General features: G+C 46.2%; 1 protein-coding gene across 16 annotated transcripts in view; it reads right to left on the bottom strand.

Annotated features, from left to right (window-relative positions):
* Positions 1 to 20,605, bottom strand: part of Nedd4l (NEDD4 like E3 ubiquitin protein ligase) — a 320,649-nt gene that overhangs the window by 69,012 nt on the left and 231,032 nt on the right. For all 16 annotated transcript variants that reach the window (XM_021214590.2, XM_029547160.1, XM_029547162.1 and 13 more), the window contains one exon: positions 1,644 to 1,694. In XM_021214590.2, the coding sequence (XP_021070249.1) occupies positions 1,644 to 1,694 (51 nt within the window). The remainder of the gene's footprint in view (positions 1 to 1,643; positions 1,695 to 20,605) is intronic.

Genomic DNA, 20,605 nt, shown 5'->3' with positions numbered 1-20,605 from the left:
AATGCCTGAAGCCTTTCAGAGTCATCAGAGAGGAAGGAGCTTCAGTTGAGAAGATGCCTCCATGAGATCCAGCTGGAGACAAGCCTCTGGGACCATTTTCTTAGATAGCAATTGATGGGGGGAGGGCCCAGTCCACTGTGGGTGGAGCCATCCCTCAGCTGGTGGTCCTGGTAAGAAAGCAAGCTGAGCAAGCCAGGAGGAGCACCCTTTGTGGCTCTAGGTTCCTGCCCTGCCTGAATTCTGGTCCTGACTTCCTCTGATGATGAACTGCGATGTGGAAACATGAGCCGGAGTAAACCCTCTCCTCCCCAAGTTGCTTTGGCCATGCTGTTTCAGCACAGCCACAGTAACCCACAGTAACACAGTAACCCTAAGACAGTTTTCTGTGATGCTTCTGAGCCGCTCAGAGACACTCAGTGAGACCTGAAAAGAATCATCCAGTTTGGGGCTGGAGGGACAGCTCAGTGGTTCAGGGTGCTTCCTGCTCTAGCATCTGTGGGTGTGTACTCATGCCTCCTCCCTTGTGTTAAAAGAAAATCCTAGGTTTCAGATAATGGGTCTCATAGAAGCACTATGCAGTACATCCACAGGGTACCTGGGGTTTAGCTTTGTACTTAGAAACACACACACATCTTAATGTGCTTGCTTCTTGAAGACGCTTTCTTAGCTGACATTTCGACAGAGTGACATCATGGCTTGCCACTGCATTCCTTCCTGGTACATCTGCAGAGCCTCTCTGGTACAAGTCTTTCCTAGCACTTGCCATCGGAAACAGCCCCAGTTTCCACACGACAGGTTTGTACTGGCTCCTCCCGGTCACTTTAGTTTATAGACTATTTATGCTACGTGCTCACACAAGGGTTGAAACACACGATGCCCTTGTAAGGCAGAAGTATTTGATTCTCCTCTCATAGCTGTTACTTATGACACTTTGAGCTGCTTGGGGGGGGGAGGGGGAGGTGGCCAGGAGGGGGACGGAACAGTCTTAGGAATGGCAGCTGGTATATGAGCCATCCATTGACACTGACACAGGGTGCAGGTGACTCCCCCAAACCGCAGTCACAGTCCATAGTCCCCACTGTCTTCTCACTGAGCAGGGAGGAAGGGAGGCGGAGCTGCAGAGGCTAACCTGGAACATTCTGAGGTGAGGGTGGCACAGTGAACAGCCATACTCACAACCAACAGAATCTTCTTTTCTGTCTCCAACCAACTGGGAAGTCGTAAACATACAGGCTGGGAAGCAGCAGCCTGTGCAGATGTAACTATTTTAACCAAAGGAAAGTGACCACCAAGCCATACCGAACACTACATGGAAACAAAAACCAAGTCCTTTAAGATGAACCTGGACAGAAGATAGCTATTCCATAAGGGGCCATGGCTAAAGGTGGAGGATCGGAGAAATAAGGGAGGTGAGCCAGAGATGCTGACAAGAGCAGCCAAGTGATTCAGATGGAGACTTTGACAGCTAAGTTGACCTCTACCTGACCCCTCCAGAGGGACGCCGTCTAGCAAGAGCCATGGCCCAAGCACACACTCCCCATCTCAGCCCCTTTGTCACATCTGTCATATTCTACAGACACGTGCTGGCAAGCCCTGAAACCCCCATCCCCAGCATGCAACCTGGAGTCTGGAACCGTCCTTACCGGAAGGTGACTAAGAGGCACGTCCACCTGGCCCAGGAAGTCGTCTCGTGTCTGTGAAGAGGAAAGCAAGCGTTAATGTTGCCATCTGTACCCGAGGGCCCAAAGTTCTGTAAAACTGTCTTACTGCACAGAGAAGATCGTGATGCAGAACCTGGGACGGGTGCAGCAGAAGGGGGCGGGATGAAGGCAGATGGCCAGGATGAGGCAGGCCCCAGGCTGTCAGCAGCAGACCTGGGAGTGCAGTTCCAACATCTGGCCTTTAAGTGACGGATACTCTGTGCCTACGCCCCCCCCCCCCCCCAAAAAAAAAGAAGGGCAAGGAGTCCTCTTGTAGAGCTGGGAGTGTGTGGCCAGTCAGAGAAGAGGAACATATAAGGCCATTTAGGGTTTGGGGGCAGAGTTGGACACAGCTTTAAAAAAAAGGCAGGACAGAAATGTTTGGAACATTTCAACACGTACTTATCCTGCCATAAACTCAAGAGCTTCCCGAGAGCTCAGAGCCTGAAGAAGCATGGCTTAGCTGCTAATACATCTTATAAATTGCAGGTCGTAAAAAGGGAAAAAAGTGTTATGCTTTTTTTTTTTTTTCCCTTCCCTATCCAGTAAGTATGCTACTGGAGAATCCATGTCTGGGGAGGAAGTCTGTAATTTTGAATATATTGTGTTCCTTGCTCTCTTGACCTACCATATAGCATGCTTCTTCATGTCTTAAATGGGACCAGTGTGGGGTTGGTTATAGGACTCACTGGTCTCGTCTCAGGCTTTGGGAGTCACCCCGGGGAGTCAGAGTTCAGGGTTCCAGACTAGTGTGCCCAACAGCAGCCTCATACGCATCCCGCAGTTATAGCACCTGCAGCTTGGCCTCTGGTGTTCAGAGGACCACAAATCAGCCGGCACACATCAGATCAAAACAACCGCCTCACCCCTAGCGTATAGTTGTTTCTACCTCACGAAAACACATGAACGCTGGAAAATTCTTTGCACAGGATCAAACCCTTCCCACGGCTATCTGAAAAAACAAAAATAAAACCTCCAAAACAAAACAGGGAGACCTAGAAACACTTATCTGCACTGGGTTGGTTTACCAAGAAATATTCCAGTTTACAGATACCACTTTATCTTCTCTCATATAGTGGAGTGGCAGGTAAACACGAACAAGGTTTATGGAAATAATTTATTCGAAGCTTGGGCCTTTCCTTCTAGATAGATTAAAATGTGGCTAACTGGAGAGCCAGCTTGTTTCTCCTCCAAAGGATGCATGAAAGACCATGGAAACTCAGCACTGGACAGATGTGTCTGGAAAACGAGAGTCACCTCAATGTCTGCAGTTCCGTGTACGCATGCGTGCTCTGCATTTGTGTGCACGCACATGCTTAGTATGCGAAGGAGGAGCTGGAGGTATCATTCCTCAGGATGTCCCGTTCTTTGAGATAGGGTCTCTCGTTGCCATAGAGCTCACCATGCATGCTAGGCTGGCTGGCCAGAAAGTCCTATAGAGCCACCTGTCCCTGCTTACCCAGTGCTGGGATTACAAGAGTGACAGATACACTGGCCCTGTCCCTGCTTACCCAGTGCTGGGATTACAAGCGCAACAGATACATTGGCTCTGGGGTTTGAACTCAGGTCCTCATTCACACATGACAAACGTGCTACCGACTGAGCCAACTTGCCAGCTACAAATGCTTTTGAGGAATTTGGGGGTTCTTGCATTTTCTCAGCTACAACCCAACACGGGATCCTTGTCCAGCAAAAGGCTGGCAGGGAGGTGCTGACTGACACATTGTGCACGTGGAAGCAGCAGTCAGCAGAAGGCCTGAAAAATAATGGCAGTATTTCTGCCTAGCTTGCAGTTGCATCTGCAGCCACCCTGACGCATACCAATGACAGTCGGATAAGGAACTATGGGGCAGGCTCACTTGTCCTCTACTTGGTTGACATTATACATTCCAGAGCTGTACAAATATCAGTTAACAAACAAACAACGACCAAGCAAACAAAATAGATTTGTTGACCATCACCCATAAGTGCGTACGTGAGAAGAGCCGCAGTACCATTTGTGGCTTCCCTCTCTACCCCAACTGCTGATACTGGAAGGATAGCACATGATCATCAGGGGACACTGGTATCTAAAAGGCAACTCATGAATTGTGAACTTTAATGTAGTTTAGCAAAAATTCAGGATCCATCTCTATGTGCTCTCAATGTTTTGCCGGAAAGACGTTAGATTCAGATTGCCTAGACGAACTCAGCTCTAGCCAAGCCCAGACAGTGATGGCAGCAAACACTGCAAAGACGTGCGTCCAACACAGGCTGTGTTGTGCTTAGGTAGCAAGCAGCAGAAGTGGGCACTTGCACCCGAGTGCTGTATGACCAGCCGGAGGATGGAGTTCCTGCCTGGGCAGTGGTCCCTGAGTCCATTCCAACCTACACTCTGTGCATCCGAGCAAGACAAGTGCACACCAACTCTTCTGATGCTTCTCTTCGGATGATGTATCCCAGTTGTGGGGACTGTTATGGTGATATGGTTTAGAGTGACCACCCTTGGTACCCCATTTCATGCTACCTCATTATCAATTTGTTTATTGAATTCTCCAAGGAGAGCCATGCTGGGGGAATCTGCTTGACTGTGGGTCAGGTTTCCTACTGGCAAGGCAACAATGTTTCTCAAACATCCAAAGATAAAGAGGTTTCATCAAGGAAGGAACTGGAGGTTTTTACTGATTTACACCAGGAGAGTTGGAAGTGAAAAACCAGCTTTGAAACAAAACAAGAGATCAAGTGTGAGAAAGCATATGGTCAGAATAGATGGACTTAAACCGGTATTTCAATGGAAGATGTGTTTGTATGAGAAATTCAGGTCTCAAAACATTCCCAAACCAAGGAGAGTTCAGGCAGCAGAGTGACTGATGATGATGATTGATTGATTGATTAGTTTAAGTGTTGGAGACTAAATTATTATTATTGTTGTTGTTGTTGTTGTTATTGTTATTATTATTAAGTGTTGGAGACTAATCCAGAGCCTCAGTCAGGCCAGTCTGGCACTCCAGCACAAGATGTCACCGAAGAAGCAGGGGAGGTGAGTGAGCCCCCTGAGGAGGTGAGTGAGCCCCCTGAGGAGGTGAGTGAGCCCCCTGAGGCTTTGGCTTTAGAGGTGTACAGCGTGCAAAGGCGCTTCTGCCACGTGTTTGTGACAGAAATCAGGGATGGATGACATGGGGAGGCTCCTGCCTAGACACTGACAGAGACAGTCTGTGGCCATCACTGCCACAAAGTGGCCTCTTAAAGGTTAGTCGTTTTTTAGTAATCTACAACGCAAAACCATTTCCATCAAACATGCTGACTATAATAAGCTACAAAACCCAAACTGCAACTCACAACAAACCTGGTGTTTCTTGCGACTATCTGTAGAGGTAGTAATGGTGTCCATTTCAACCAATATTACTCTCTCTCTTTTTTGTTTTTTTAAACCCAGGTGTGAAGACATGCAGGTGAGTAACAAAATTACTTATGTTCTCTTCCATAGTAAGAATGCTCACTGGAGCCTCTAAAACAGGCATGTAAGGTAAAAGAAAGTTTTAATTACATCATTGGAAAAGTGAATAAATATAGAGACCTTAGTGCTCACTCATTAAACACTGATGAACTCAATTCAGGACCACCTCTCCTCCCTCCCTCCCTCATTCATTCATTCATTCATTCATTCAGCTTATTCCATGCCTCTTTTGCCTTTTTGAGCCAGGGTCTTATTTATATACCCCAGGCTAGCCTCCAACTTGAGATCCTCCTGTCTCATCTCCTATATCACTTTGGCCCTTTAAAGCACATGCACTATGACCCTTTAAAACAGGCGTGCACTGTATTTATGTCACGTTATGTACATATGTAGGTATGCTGTCATGGGTTTTGGATGCCATCAGGGTCAGACCAGGATCCTAACCACAGCTCCAATGAAACCCTACTGGAGACCCCAGTGTCCTGCGCACACTGGTTAGAGATGGCAACCCTGCAGCGAACACAGGCTTATTTGTCTTTAAAAATACGTGAGACTCAGTTTCTCAAGGAACATGCCCACTCCAAAGTCTACACTGTCTCCTGGTCTGTGGGTCAGAGCACCCCATGCAGGGTGGAATCCAAACTCAGTAAGCACCCACCACAACCTCACTGAAAAAGACCCGTTCTTTTCCAACCCGAGGCTGTGTGAACCTGGCCCACAAAAGCTGAGGGGCAGAGCAGGGGACTACTGGGGAATAAGAATAACTGGGAGCCAGGAAGGGTGGGTTCCCAGGGACCACATTGAGTCTCTAAGACGAGATATATCACAAGGATCAGCAATTATTAAAAATAATCCTATAACACCCTCGTAGCTACATATGCAGGTAGTGATTGGTAAGATTTAAAATTTCCCCTCCTGGTGCTGGGTATCAAACCCAAGACCTCATGCATGCGATGCTTGTCTCCAACTCTGAGCTACACCGCAGCCCTCATTGGAAAATGGTAACAGAAAGTGTCAGTGCCTCACAATGTTTTGAAGAACGCTTTTCTGTTACATGTGTAAGTGAACACATGGACTGAGCTGTGATTAAGATGAGCTTATAGGAGCTGAAGGGATGGTTCAGCGGGTAAAGTGCTTGCTATTGCAAGCATGGGGACCTGAGCTTGGCTCTCCAGAACTTATTTAAAAAGTTGGTATGGGAGGTTGTATCCCACCCCCCCCACCCCCCCACCCCCCACCCCCACCTGTAAGCCAAGCATAAAGAGATAGAGACACAGTCAATATTGACCTCTGGCCGCCACAGGCATAGGACACACACACACACACACACACACACACACACACACACACACACACATTTCCATCAACAAAAAATTGGTTCCTTTTATGTGAAATAAAATTTCAAGTGACTCTATTGAAAACTGTCCAACGCTACTGCCTGAAGTTTTGCCCTGGACATCTTTAAGAAGTAACTTTTAGGATCTTACAACAAATCCCAGTCTACACGATTTACAACGTTGTGCATCAAGGCAGAACACAGTTGCACTTTTGTGACACACGGAGACAAACATCAGAATCTTCTCACAGGCAGGGTAGCCGGCCAACCACACATGCTACATCCACATGCAAGGCATCAAAAAGGATCAGCAACTCCTGGGGGCAATGATCCCATACAGAAACGCCGCTGTGTATGTATTTAGTTAGTGGTTTTTAACCCACTGGTTAAAAAGTGACTTCCCCTCACACAGTCAGCAACCCACCCCAGCCTCTAAGCCTGCTGCGGCCTAGCAACAGTGTAGGGAACTGGTTTATGTTGGAGCCATTTGGAAGCATGCACGCTGATCTCTAAAGAACAAATGGCTTAAGTAATGTCACAAGTACAGTAAGTCCTCCACGGCTCGGTATCTGGGGAGCCACCTGAAGGTGACAGTGCATTCTTTCTTCAGACCTTGCCTCTGCCTCATTCCTCAGGAAGGCAGGACACCAGCTTTGTCATCGCAGGCGAGACAGAGACCTGTGTTTTCCTTCTGCTTGTCAGGCGCCTCAGCCCATACTATAGGGACAGGGGAGTGCTGTGGTACCCAAGAGTTAGAGGCCACCAAGAGTTATTGGTCTCTACCCATTAGCCTGTGCAGCACAGGCCCCCACTTTACTTCTGCCCACATAGTGAAAGCTCCTGCTGCGGAGTTGCCCAGAGCGCACACTGCTACAAGACTCTGTGCTTCCACCCACACCCATGAGTCCCTGATAAAGCTCTGTTCACATCCTCACCGCCCAAGCTTCTACTGTACCTCCACTATAGCCCACTCTGCATGAAACCCACTGTACCTGCATTCCATGAAGCTGTTACGGGCCTCCATAGTAGTCCACACTGCACACGTTCTATTATACCGCTGTCAAGAGTGTACTATAGAAGCCCCCTGCACTTCAAACTCTACTGTCCCTCTCCCTAGAGCTCCTCTACACAAAGTTGCCTTCACCTCTGCCCATACCCCATAACACTGCACCTCCACCGCACCCCAGGCAATATGATCGCTCTTATTACTTCCCATACTCCATGTTGCAAGGGACTCTTTCACTTCTGCCCATATCCAATAAGCCCACATTTCAGCACCTGGGGCCTCTGGATTTAAGGCGAAATGCTTTAAAATGTTAACTTCATAGAGTGATGGCTATATGGTGTTCCACTAAGATCAAAGAAAAAGTGCCACAGTAAAATTCCTGAATCCCTGTGCTCCTATTCCAGTTCACTTTATATGTGTGAGAACACACACACACACACACACACACACACACACACACACACACACACTGGGGTGTGAAGTGGGAGAACACTCCATGCATAGACATGTACACACACACACACACACACACACACACACACACACACTAGGGTGTGAAGTGGGAGAACACTCCATGCACAGACATGCACACACACACACACACACACACACACACACACACACACGGAGATTTAAATGGCTCCCGTACTGCTGGCTCCTGCACCACTCAGCTTCGGTTGGTAGGGTTGAAATCTGTCACCCACTGAAACAGAGGAAGGTGAGTCCTGGAGACAGTGGCTCCTATTTGCAACAACAAACCAGGCCTCCATGTCAACACAGTCTCACGGCAAGCTCCCAGGATCTGAACAGGCTCCAGGGAAAGCAGTCTGGGAGGTGGCATGGCTGCCCTACACCAGCTCTCCCGCCATCAGGAAGAACATCTATTTTAAGGAATGCTTTTCTTGAAAACACAAACAGAAGGCGCAGAGAGGTAGATGGAGCAAGCAATGACTGTGCCGGCAGACGAGCAGCCCTGCCGTTGCAGTCTGGATGCGGTCCAGGGACATAACTAGGCCACTATGCGCTGGGCCTTCATGGGCTCAAATGAGGTCCCAGCTGCTCGGGGTTCTCAGCTCTGAGACCAAGGAAATGATATCCCGAATGCCCTCTATGCTCTGGTGACTGGAGGTGACTGGAGAGCACTCACTTGCTCTCCCCTTAAATACTGAGTGCACTCCAGATGCAGGGTCAGCAGAGGGACACAGGAACAATCCTTACAATATAAGCAATTGGTAATCAGAATTCAATATAGAGTCAACTGGAGGGTGTGGATGCTGGGTAGACTCTGAGGACCAAACCCCTTATGGGACAGTACTTCTAAGCTCAAAACATCTCCTCATCCCTCTCAGACAGAGGGTACCATATCTCTCATCGTTTCCAGTAGGACAACCCACATGGCCAGTGCCGCTCTGTGTACAGACCCACGCATCCTGTAGCTTCTTTGTAACAAAGCAGTCCTCAACCTTCCCAATGCTGTGACCCTTTAATACAGTTCCTCATTCTGGGGTGACCCCCAACCACACCATTACCTTCCTTGCTAGTTCATAACTGTAATTTTGCCATGAATGGTAACGTAAATCCTTCTCTGATGGTCTTCAGTGATCCCTGTCAAAGGGTCGGTCAACCTCAAAGTGGTCATGGGCCATAAGAACCACTGCTCTGACAGTGCTGTGACAGGCTGCATGGCCTGTTGTGGAATCCTGAGAATACTCTGTTCTGCCATGGGCCAGAATGACTGTAGGGGAGTCTTTGAGCATTTGCGGAACTCTTGTCCATGGACTAGTGCTGCGAAGAGTGGGCGGGGTTTTCCTACATCACTTGCCAACACACTTCCCTCCCCCAAGACGTTCCCATAAGACAACCTCATCCAGACAACTTCCCACGATGCCTGTCCTCTGTGGGGATTCTGGGTTGTATCAAGTTGACCGTCAGATCTATTCGGCAGAGTCCCAAAGGCGTCATGTGGCTTGTTTATGTGAGAGGAGGCAGTGGGGACATTAAACAGGAGATGACGGTCAGGAACAGCATTCTGGGAAGGTGGGCTGGTATTGAGAGCAGCTGAGGAATGTTTATATCTTCCAGGAACGGAAGGCTTGGTACGCACCCCACCCCCCACCCCCGGGCTGCAGCAGGTTGAGGCAGTTGATTAAAGCTGGAGCCTGGTCCCCACTTGTGACTAATCCTCTAAGACCGATGCTCCCTTCCTCACTCTGTCATACACAATATGGAAGACAAGAGGTAGAAGTCGACACCATAGGAAAGTATGGCGGCATCTCTTTCCCCATCCCCAGAAGGCTATCCAGGAAACCAAGACTCCAAGGTCCTTACAACCCTGTCCCTGTCTGTGAAGACAAGTCTTTTTACCAGGCAAGGCCAAGGAACACTAACTACAATCTATTACTGTGCATCTTTTCAGAGGGAGGAGAACTCTGTCCCCTTCTGTAATCTGGGGACAGTCTGGCTTCACAGTTAACTGGAGTATCTGCTTCACAGCTATCTAGTGGCACGTGGATCCTGGGGGGAGACACTTTCTATAAAGCTGGTTTTCCTTGGGGAACACAGTGCAGAGATGCCTGAGCTCCGTGCTTATATCCTTCCCTCAGTACCTCCGTGTAAAGCAAGATCAAAACAAAACAAAACAACAACAACAACAACAACAACAACAACGACAAAACCTTCAAAGAACACAGCCTGCAGAAAACAAGGTGAAAATTCCTGCAAGCTCTACCTGTTACGAAGCCAGCCCTCTGACACTGACCTTTATGGCTAAATGACAATGTGTTGCTGGGTTCTTTCACATGGTGACTGACTGATTATGGACTTAGAGTTTTGAGGTACTGTTTGTCTTCGTTTTAGTATGACTTTCTCAGGGTACTGGTCTTAAACTTTACTTGGGAAGTTTTTAAGTATAATTTTTGGTAGCCAATTTAAATATTGGGTGTGTAAGAGTAGGGAAAGGAGAATTCTGGGTCTTATCTCTTTACTTCGGTACCAAAAAATAGAATAACTGTAGGTAACTAATGCCAGATAGTGAAAGTAAACAATGAAGGGTCAGGAAGCAGTATGAATTGAGGGGAAAATGAACAAAAGTATATGACGGGTTCAGTATCATTTATTATTTTGCTTCATTACCATGCTTGATGCTAAAGGCCCTTCCTCACAGTCAGTTCATGAGATGTCAACGATCCATCTTGTTTTCTGGCTGGCCAAATGGTTTGGACATATGGAGAACTGCAAGCCAGAAACCGTGTATGACATGGTAGTGTGAGTGCGGGCAGGGTGTTCATTCATCCTTGGGTATTTCATGACTGAGGATGCTAAGTTAGACTCACAGAGGTTTATGCAAGGACACTAATTTGCTTTTCCTCAGGGCTCTATGAAACAAGCTTTGTAATATGAGCTTTGGCATCCTAGGTAGATCCTTCTAGGTCTCTTTTCTCCGCTGGTCATGTTTTGGCTGCAATCACATCTCTGGCCAGTGGACTCCATCAGTTTGCAGGGGAGAGAGTCCAGCTGAGCTACAGGGAGAGCCTCAAGACTGCAAGGAATGTAAGTTCCCATGTAGCTCACTCACAGGGGCCAGCACTGCCTGGAGAAGGGTAAGAGGGAGGCCTTCCATGGGCTACCAAACAGGGGGGCAGCAGCTGGAACATGAACCCAGTTTGCTGGGCAGTGAAGTATATTTCAGGGCACAACCTGAAGTGTATTTGCCATGAGGACAGTCCCGGGTCTGTCCTCTCCTCACTTGCATGATCACATATGTATGAGATGAGGAGACGAGAAGCTTGAGAAAAGAGAATGAACTAAGTCATTTTAAATTATTTTTCTTACCCCTCCCTTTGACAGCAGAGTTCTTTGAACAGGAACATGCATACCCTGGGGACATACACGAAATTCCCAGGCCACCTGGCTAAGGACAAAACCAAACCACCTAGATCCTTCCGTGGGTCAGGTTCCCTATCACTAATGTGCTTGAGATAACAGTGCCTGCTTTCTGGAGCATCATTTCTCGGGCTTTCCAAAGAAGGAGCCCTTCTTATCCTGATTCTTACCTACAAGGAAAAATGAAGGGCCAACGGGAAAATATATGGCTCTTGGGAGGGAAGTGAAGCTGAGAAACCAAGAGGACACACCTCATTTTACTGAGGCGACAACCTCACAGGACAATAATAATGTTGCATCCGCTTGATTTTTCTCTGCATTTGCTTTAAAAGATGAAGTCAGGAATCTTCTTCCAAAAAAAAAAAAATAAGCCTGGCATGGTCAATTAGTTTAACAATGAAGAATGGCTTTGCTAATTCAATTTGTGGTAGAGATTTTCCTCAAAATGAGTGGTGTCTGCAATCATGGGACTAGCTTACCTGCCATACTGGGTACTTTCTGAACTAGGTTTGCAATAAACAAGCATCATTCAACATAAAGTTAGATAGCTTTTGCAACTACTGGACTAAATTACTCAACTACTGATAAATTACAGATGTCAACTTTAAAATGTGTAAGAAGTGAGCTTTCAAATTTTTTATGAGGTCCACGAAGCAGAAACACCATTTAAAAGCACAAAATCCATCATCAAGTCAGGCCATTAATGAGGTAATTAAAAAGTTTCCCTCTAAACTTAGCGAAGATTTAGAACTTCTTCCTTATAGGTCAGGAAAGAAACATGGAAAAGAGAGATTTCCCTTCTTCAAACACAGTGTTAGGAGGAGAATTTTCAAGGCTTTGGGGGACATTAGTTCATTTGGTATGTATCTTGAGAGGAAACTACTTCAGCTAAGGACTGCCAAGGATCTAGAGACAGTTTGGGGCTGTAGTAGATGTCACTTCAGGTACAGAGTAAAGACCACCTAGGGATCTTTATACTATACCCTCCTGGGACCTGAGGCCATTTTCCAGTCTTTCTAGAACAGAGCCATATCTGTAGGATGACAGGCGCTATACCGAAGTCACGGTGATATTCTATGCCCATAGCACACAGCTCAGCTTATACATCAGCTCTCTGACAGACAGATGCTGAGGCTGACGTGTCTCAAAAAGTCCTCACTTGATTTTCATGATCTGGGGCCAGAGTTGGCAAGTACCTGGGAAACTGTAGGAGTGAGAGGCTTACAAACTGACCATGAACTATAATCCTAACAGTATAAAGCAGCAGTTTTCAACCTGTGGGTCACAACCCCTTCAGAGTCACGTATCAGATATCTGCATATCAGATATTTACACTACAGTAGCAAAATTACAGTTAGGAGGTAGCAATGAAATAATTTATGACTGGGGTTCACCACAACATGAGAAAGGGTATTAAAGGGTTACGGCATTAGGAAGGTTGAGAAACACGGGTATAAAGGTTCAGTTTCCCTTCCTCTTCCCTTCCAGCCCCTGTTATTCTCCCAAACAAGAAATAGGTGGATCCATTTCTACATGTGGCTATAAATAACTATGGGCAGGAATGTGGAGGAGACAAGGGCGGGGTGTGATTCTGGTTGCCTATTTGGAGGCCTAGCCCGCTGGCCCAATAGGGTTGAGGTATTTATAGGAATAAGACTCACAGGTGCACAGACAAAGCCCAGGGATTTTGCTTGTTGTGGCCAAGGGATATCTGCCTGGCTAAGGAACTAAAATGACAAATCCTGTTTTAAAATAGACTCAGAGGATGTGATCCTTAAGAGAGAACTCCAGTCATTAAACCAATGCACATTTAGGAGTCATGTCTCCAGCCGCCTCTCTGGAGTGGCTGCCTGCCCTATTAATTTGGACTGTGGTGGGCAGCTCACTTCCTGTGCAGTACAGAGGTTGGACTTCAGACATCAAAGCCCTGTATCTACGGAGACCAGATTCATCAGCAAAGGCAAGTTTCCTAGTTGCTACACCAAAGGTCAATGTCATCCATAAAGCAAGGATAAAAATGGCTGCACTGTGCACAGTAGTTGTTATTAAATGGGACAACTAGGTTCAATAAATGCTACTCTGATGGGGACTTCTACAGGTGACACCGTTAGCATTTTGGCTGAGAGTCTTCTGTGTGCTCCCAAGCATCTCCTCCTTCTACTAGATACCATACCAGCTTGTCTGTTAGGCCAATCAAACGTGTCTCCAGACACTGCTAAATGTCCCTTCAGTAGATGGGGGCGCTGTACAATCCCATCCCCCTCCCACTCTGGAAGGAGTCCTTTCCATTTGTGGGCAACTCCATATGAAACTCCTGGTGGCCACTACAATTCCATGTTTCTGCAACTCCTATCCCTTCCTTGGAGCACCAGGGGAGAAGGAAGAGGCTCACACGTGAACTCTGTAACTCCAGAGTCACTTGGTTTTTAGTTTGTCTCACGAAACAGACGGACTTAACTGCTTATTTGAAGAATGGCGTATCTTATATCTTCCAGATGATTTCCCTCCATGCTCAAGGAATACTTAAACAAACATCACCAAAGCTCCCTGGGTAAAACATAGGGTGAGACAGATCACTCATATGGCTGCCAGGAATCCATAGAGACTGATATCAAAGGTGAGCTCCCTGCCTGACTGAGCTGTTTAAAATTAAGAGCTGAAGCAGTTACCGAAACAGGCGTCAAGCTGGAGTCAGAATCACACAGCGGTCTTGCCATCAAAGCCAGGAACGACCAAGAACAAGGGCAAGGGGGTTGAGGCCAAAGGGAAAGGACGTCCCAGTCAGTAGGTTTCAATGATCAAGTCACCAAAGACAATTAGAATGAGTGTGCTAAGCGCTAAACTTGCTATGTCCCAAAACACAGGACAAACCTGGAGAGAAAAATGCTCAATAACCTCTCCTGTGATTTTTCTTTTCTAAGGACCATGACTGACCACCAGACAAATACTTGTGATTGCAGTGAGTGTATGTGCAGTCAGCTATTTGGAATACCCACCAGGATGAGGCTCCCAAAGCCTACCACAGGGCTGGCCAATGATGGTAGGAATCACCTACTTAAACTTTGCACCCTGGTGCCTCACCTTACTGCTTAGCCCTGAACCTCACCTCTCTTGCATTGGATGTCTCTTACTGATGGCTCAAAGCAAGAGAAAAGGAAGGAAAACCCTGCCCACTAGAAATACAAAGGCCAGGTACACAGGCACCAGTAATGGGGTACAGGGAAAGATCTCTTAAGGCAGTGGTTCTCAACCATTCTAACGCTTCCACCCTTTATGGTGACCCCAACCATAAAATTATTTTCGTTGCTGCTTCATAACTGTAATTTTGTTACTGTTGTGAATCACAATGTAAGTGTCTGTGTTTTCTGATGGTCTTGGGTTATTTCTGTGAAAGGATCATTCAACCAACCCCAAAATGGTTGACATCGACAGATTGAGAACTACTGTCTTACAGGATTAGGGTATGCCTAGAGCTTAGGGCACTGGTCCTAGCTGCGGAATCAACTAGTTGGTTAATCATTAGCTCTGGGCCTTCTTGTGACCAAGAAAACTGGGACTAAAGACCTCTTGTACGTCCGTGTGCAGGAAGCTCATGCAAGTTCACACCGAACACTAGGAAGCTATGGAGTGAATGTTTTAAATTCACTGTTGAGAAACAGGATGAGCAGCGAGCTCCTGCCAGGGCCGGCCAACTGGAAAGCACACAGCTATTTTCAGCAAATCCTGTGGGTGAGCTCGTCTGGTCTATCAAAGACCTCCTCATTCGTGTACCGCGAAGAGTTCAGCATGTTCAGTTTGAGAAACCCTATTCTAGTCTGTGGGAGCAAAACAATGAAACAGGTTTTTTGTTTTTGTTTTGTTTTGTTTTTTAATTATGGAACGAGATGTTATAAAATTCATTATCCCTTAGAAAGAAAATAAATAAAGGCATGGCATGTAAGAAAAGGACCAAGATGAAAAATTACAGAACTGGGTCTAAATTCAAGATAGGGAGCACTCTCTTAGGATTTCAGAATGGCCTTTTAAGTGTTTTCTTTAGAAGATAATATGGGGGTTAGAGTGGAGCTGGGGAAATGGCTCAATGGATAAAGAATGTATGGCACAAAAGTGGGGAGCAGAGTGAGGCTGGATACCCAGAACCTTCATAAACATAGGACATGAATGGCAGCCATCTGAAATCCCAGGTCTCAGCCAACAGACGGCAGATCTCCTGGACAGATCCCCGACAAGCCAGACTAGCTGACAGGTGACTTCTGGATTTAAAAAAAGAGATCCTTTCTCAATAAACAGAGAGCAATTAAGGAAAGAACCCGAGGTCAACTTTGCCTGTATGCATGTGTACACCCCCTCCCTCATGAGTGCCCCTAACTCGGGCAAACCCACACGCACATGCACTCTGACACCCATGAAGGCCAGAAGGGAGAACGGATCCTTTAGATTTTAGTTACAGATGGTGTGATCTGCCTTGTGGGATGCTGGGAACTGAACCTGGGTGCTCTGGCAGATGATCCGGTTCTCCTCGGTGCGGAGCCATCTCTCCAGCCTCCTCTTTTTCCATCTTGAAATTAATGTAAGGGGCTGGGAAAAGGCTCAATCACTAAGCACTCTGTGTGAGAAGGAGGAACTGAGTCTGGATCCCAGCCAGGGCAGGGTACATCTGTCAACCCCAATACTGGAGTGAGGGGTGAGTTAGTGTAGCTAACCAGTGAGTACCTCTGACCTCCTCATGTATGCCATGCACATACAGACATCCTAGGAAGAATTTGTTCTCGTGTGTTCTCTCTCTCTCTCTCTCTCTCTCTCTCTCTCTCTCTCTCTCTCTCTCTCTCTCTCTTCACATGTCCCCACGCACATACACAGACACAGCTGTGCCTATCCATTACATGCAGACACTCAGGTAATTTGATTGAAGGTAACATTTAGAGGGCATCGGTCATCAATATGATCGTCAAGGAATCCTCAGTCAGGTTACGGAGTGTCCAAATGCTGTTAGCAACAGTCCGCAACATAACCACTTATTTATTTATTTTCTCTGGATGAAATATGCTATTCTGCAATTTGAGATGTCCAGGGGGATGAAAAGGCAGAGAGACGCTGTCACATAAAATATAATTTATTCCCCAGGTGGAATGGTTATCCCATGAAATGTTTAATTTGCCATAGTGTGTTATGGGGGAAGGGTAGATGCTTGCTGACTTAGGCTAGTTAAACTCCCCCAGTCCACAAATGTGCCTTACTTAAGGAAACACACAAGAGAGAGAACGTAAACTCCAATCTACAATGCCACATCATACACATTAACACGCACAGTTCCAATGAAACCACTCCCACTAACTTCGATGGAGATGCTACTAGCAATATCAGGTGTGCTTCACTCAAGTATCAGTATGTAGCTCGCCCTACCATGAATGGGGACAATTATGTAGATCCAGGGTTCAACCACAAGCTCATCTCTTCCTCTTTACTTCCCTGCAGACGATCAAGGTCCCAGAAGATGTTGGACATCAAAGCCTCCCTGGACTGTTCCAATGTCCCACATTACAAAGAGAAACTTAGGTCCTCTTAACACACATGATGGAATCACAACAACCTTGCTCTTTCCAAGGAATATTTTCATGGCCTACACTAAGATGTGTGACATTCATGAAGGAGGTAGTCAAGCAAGCATTAAGTTAAAGTGCCCAACATTGTGGCACATGACTTTGTGTGTGTGTGTGTGTGTGTGTGTGTGTGTGTGTGTGTTTAGACAGGATTTCCCTGGCTGTCCTGGAACTTGCTCTGTAGACCAGGCTAGCCTCAAACTCACAGAGATCCACCTGTCTCTTTGCCTCCCAAATGTTGGGGTTAAAGGCCTGTTTCCTACCAACTGGGGACACAAATTTTAACAGGCTGCTGCTGACACGGACTTCCTTGAGCTTGCTTACATACTGTTATCAAGGTGATTCTGATCATGTCTGTTAACATGGGATCATTGCCCATTGATTTCATCCCTTCAAGAATTAGAACCAGTGTTTCACTGGAGAAAGGGATGACAGGAGAGCAGACTACGGCATCATCAGAGCCACACCAAGAGGAACAGTGACTAAATTCAGGGAGGCATACTCCAGGGGGCTCCTGGGGAAGTAACCACAGCAAACACACTTTCTGAGGGGGATCTTAGGGACAATGGAGAATTAAAAAAAAAAATCACAGTGTTGGAAGGGAAGTGGTTGAGAAGCAGCATCAATCTGGTGAGCACCCACTCTCCGCATGCGCCCCTTCATAAAGCTATTCCAGAGAGAGCAGGCTGCCACAGGGCTCAGACACTCATTGAAGGCACTGCTTGCTGGCTCCAGGGATCCTCATGTTTCCCTCATAAAACTGCTTACACGGCCGTCTGTGTGAGTGTGTGTGTGTGGTTGTTGTTGCTGTTGCAAGAAACAGAGTTTATGCATCTCCATCTCTCTGGGTGCTTGTGTTTAGTAATGACACCGCCCTGTAGTACCTTGGGGGCACAATGGGCTCCTGCAGGTCCCAACTGCGATACTTTGGCCTTTCTTCAGGAAAACCATAGCACAATTGTGAAAAATGGGAAGTGAGGTCATGGCCTGCAGAGATTCAGGTCTTAATGTAAACGTCAGCCTAACAAGGAAGACTGTTTGCAGCTATGATTGAATTAAGACCGTCATAGAGTAAGGGCACTTGCTGTCAACATACCTCATCAAAAACCCTGGACATTTTCTTGTCCTATCAACAGATTCCTTCTCAAAAACATTTGGTCATTTTTTTTTTTTTTTAAATTTATGTGCCCCACATACTCAGTCACAACTGTAGCTGCTTGTATACCTATTAATGTCTAATCTGTTCAACTGTCTTTCTTCACCACTTGTAGAAACAGATAAGCCAGAAAAATAGTACTATACTACCCTCAATAAGATAATGAACTCAGTTTTAGATTGCACTCGCTGATGCTACATGATCAGTGAGATACTGTCAATACTGAAGTATTACAATTTCATTTGATTATTTCTTTGAAGCTCAGAGCGGTTTTAACACAACTATGAAAACATGGAAACAACCAAGATGTCCTCCAGTAGGTAAGTGGCTACGTCAACCAAGGTCCGTCCAGAAGGAACGGAACATTGCTCTGTCATGGTGGGTAACTTACTGTCAACCAGGTTGGATGAAGGGTAGCCATGGTTCTCAACCTTCCTAATGCTGTGACCCTTTAATTGTAGTCACTCTAAGCCATGAAATTATGTTTGCTGCTATTCATAACTGTGATGTTGATACAGGTCAAGAACCGCTGGTCTAAGGGGTTAATATGTCTGCAATGGTATTTCTACAAGTGAGCAAATCAAGAGGGCTCTGACCAAGGAATGCATCAATTCCCTGGAAATTTGTAATACCAATAGCATTAGAAAGCAGTGTAAAGAACTTCGGAAGAAAGTCCCCAGGGATGTGTCCTTGTGGCTCTAGCAACTTCATGAATGCCACCTCCTGTCTAAGAAGAAAGGAACTACTGCCGCCACACATTGCTGGTGCCCTCGACATGCTCTGCCCAAGGTATGCGACCAGGTAGCCAGGGACTGAACAATTTGAAACTACCGGGCAAAATAAAGTCTCCCTTTGATGTGAGTTCTGTTTAGGTAGTTGGTTACTGCAATAAAAAATAAGTAATATATCTGGGCTACCTCTAAGATCTTACAATGACTGATTTCTCCTTGTCCCATCACTCAGGTTGACAATAGTAACAACAACTGTGACTTGGATGGTAATGAATCCTTGTGTGAATGCATCTTCATCAGTTGTTACACATGCACATACCAGGGGTGGGATGCACACGTGAGATTTCTCTACCTTTGTTCCACCCCGAGAACCCTAATAATATACTCTTGCCTCTCAACTCTATTAAAAATAAATGCACTTGTCATCCAAATGTATTTGTGGGGACTGTTGTTATAATAGTTTAATTTTATATGTCTGCTTGCCGGAGATCATTAATTAAATCAGAACACAAGGTCAGGGGAGGTGGCTCACTGGTTAAAGGGCTCCTTGTACAAGCAGCACGCTGGAGGGTTGGAGTCTAGAGTCTCAAAACCTATGCAAGTGCCAGGTGGCCTGCCGGCAGTTCTGCTTAGAAGGCAAGAAAGGGGTATTTCCAGAGCAAGCAGGCTAGTTAGACTAGCTGTAATGTCAAGCTATGTGTTCAGTCTAATTACCATGCCTCTGTGAACAAGATAGGCAGAAAAAGAGGAAGATTTTTGACTCAACCTTGGGCCTCCATACGAAAACAAATGTACTTACATCTGCTCCAACACACACGCCCACACATTTTTAAGAACTCATGCACACATGCCAGGGACAGACACAGGAACGGAAAAAAAAAAATCTGAGCGCAAACATAAGATGCAAAAAAAAAACAAAAAAACAAAAAACAAAAAAATCACTTCAACTACTTGCACCTATCTAAGGCCTCAAAACATAAACTGAAAACAGAACTAAAGCTAACCAAACAAAACACACATCCCCAAATCCAAACAGCAACAAAACCCAGAAGGGTCTTGAGTGTCCGCCAAATGTGAAATGTTGAGATTAGCCCAGAAAAGCAGGTTCCCCGCCCGTGGTGCAGAAATCATATCTCCGCAGCTGCTAGCTGCTGGAACGGCATCGGGGCCGGCTCATTTCAGAACTGTTACACTTTTATTCAGTCACTTCCTCAGAATGCCTAAGCTGTACGAACAGCTGCTTGGTTAAAAAAATAAATAAATAAGAGCGGATTTGGAGGCTTTGAGTGGAAGCATTTCCTTCCCACCCCAGAGGCGACTTTCTCCAGAATACCACAACGTAGTTATAAAATTAGTAAACACCAAATAGAAGCAACCCGTGGAGGGTTATGGAGATCTTTCCGTTTATCTTGGCTATCTAAACCAAGAAGGAATATGCTACCAGAAGGTGGTGGGAAGGGGAATCCTTCAGTCTATTTCAGGAACAAAGGAAGCAGAAAGCCGCAGAGCACATCTCCAAGATATTGACTGGCTCTGAGTCCCCTGTACACACGTGAGAAGTTCCCTACCTGGCGCTGTAAAGGGCAGAGCAAAACAGGGGGAGGGGTTGTGATGCTGAAGACAAACGATGTATGAAAAATTTCCTGACATTAAAATCTCCTCACCCAGAAATCAGAACATTCTAGGAATTAAGTATTAAATATATGAGTAAGGTATTTTGCGAAGACTAGGTTATATGAATCCTCGTTAAAAATTTTA

The sequence above is a fragment of the Mus pahari genome, chromosome 15 (assembly GCF_900095145.1).
Source record: "Mus pahari chromosome 15, PAHARI_EIJ_v1.1, whole genome shotgun sequence".
NCBI lineage: Eukaryota > Metazoa > Chordata > Mammalia > Rodentia > Muridae > Mus > Mus pahari.
This window is presented reverse-complemented; position numbering and strand designations above follow the sequence as displayed.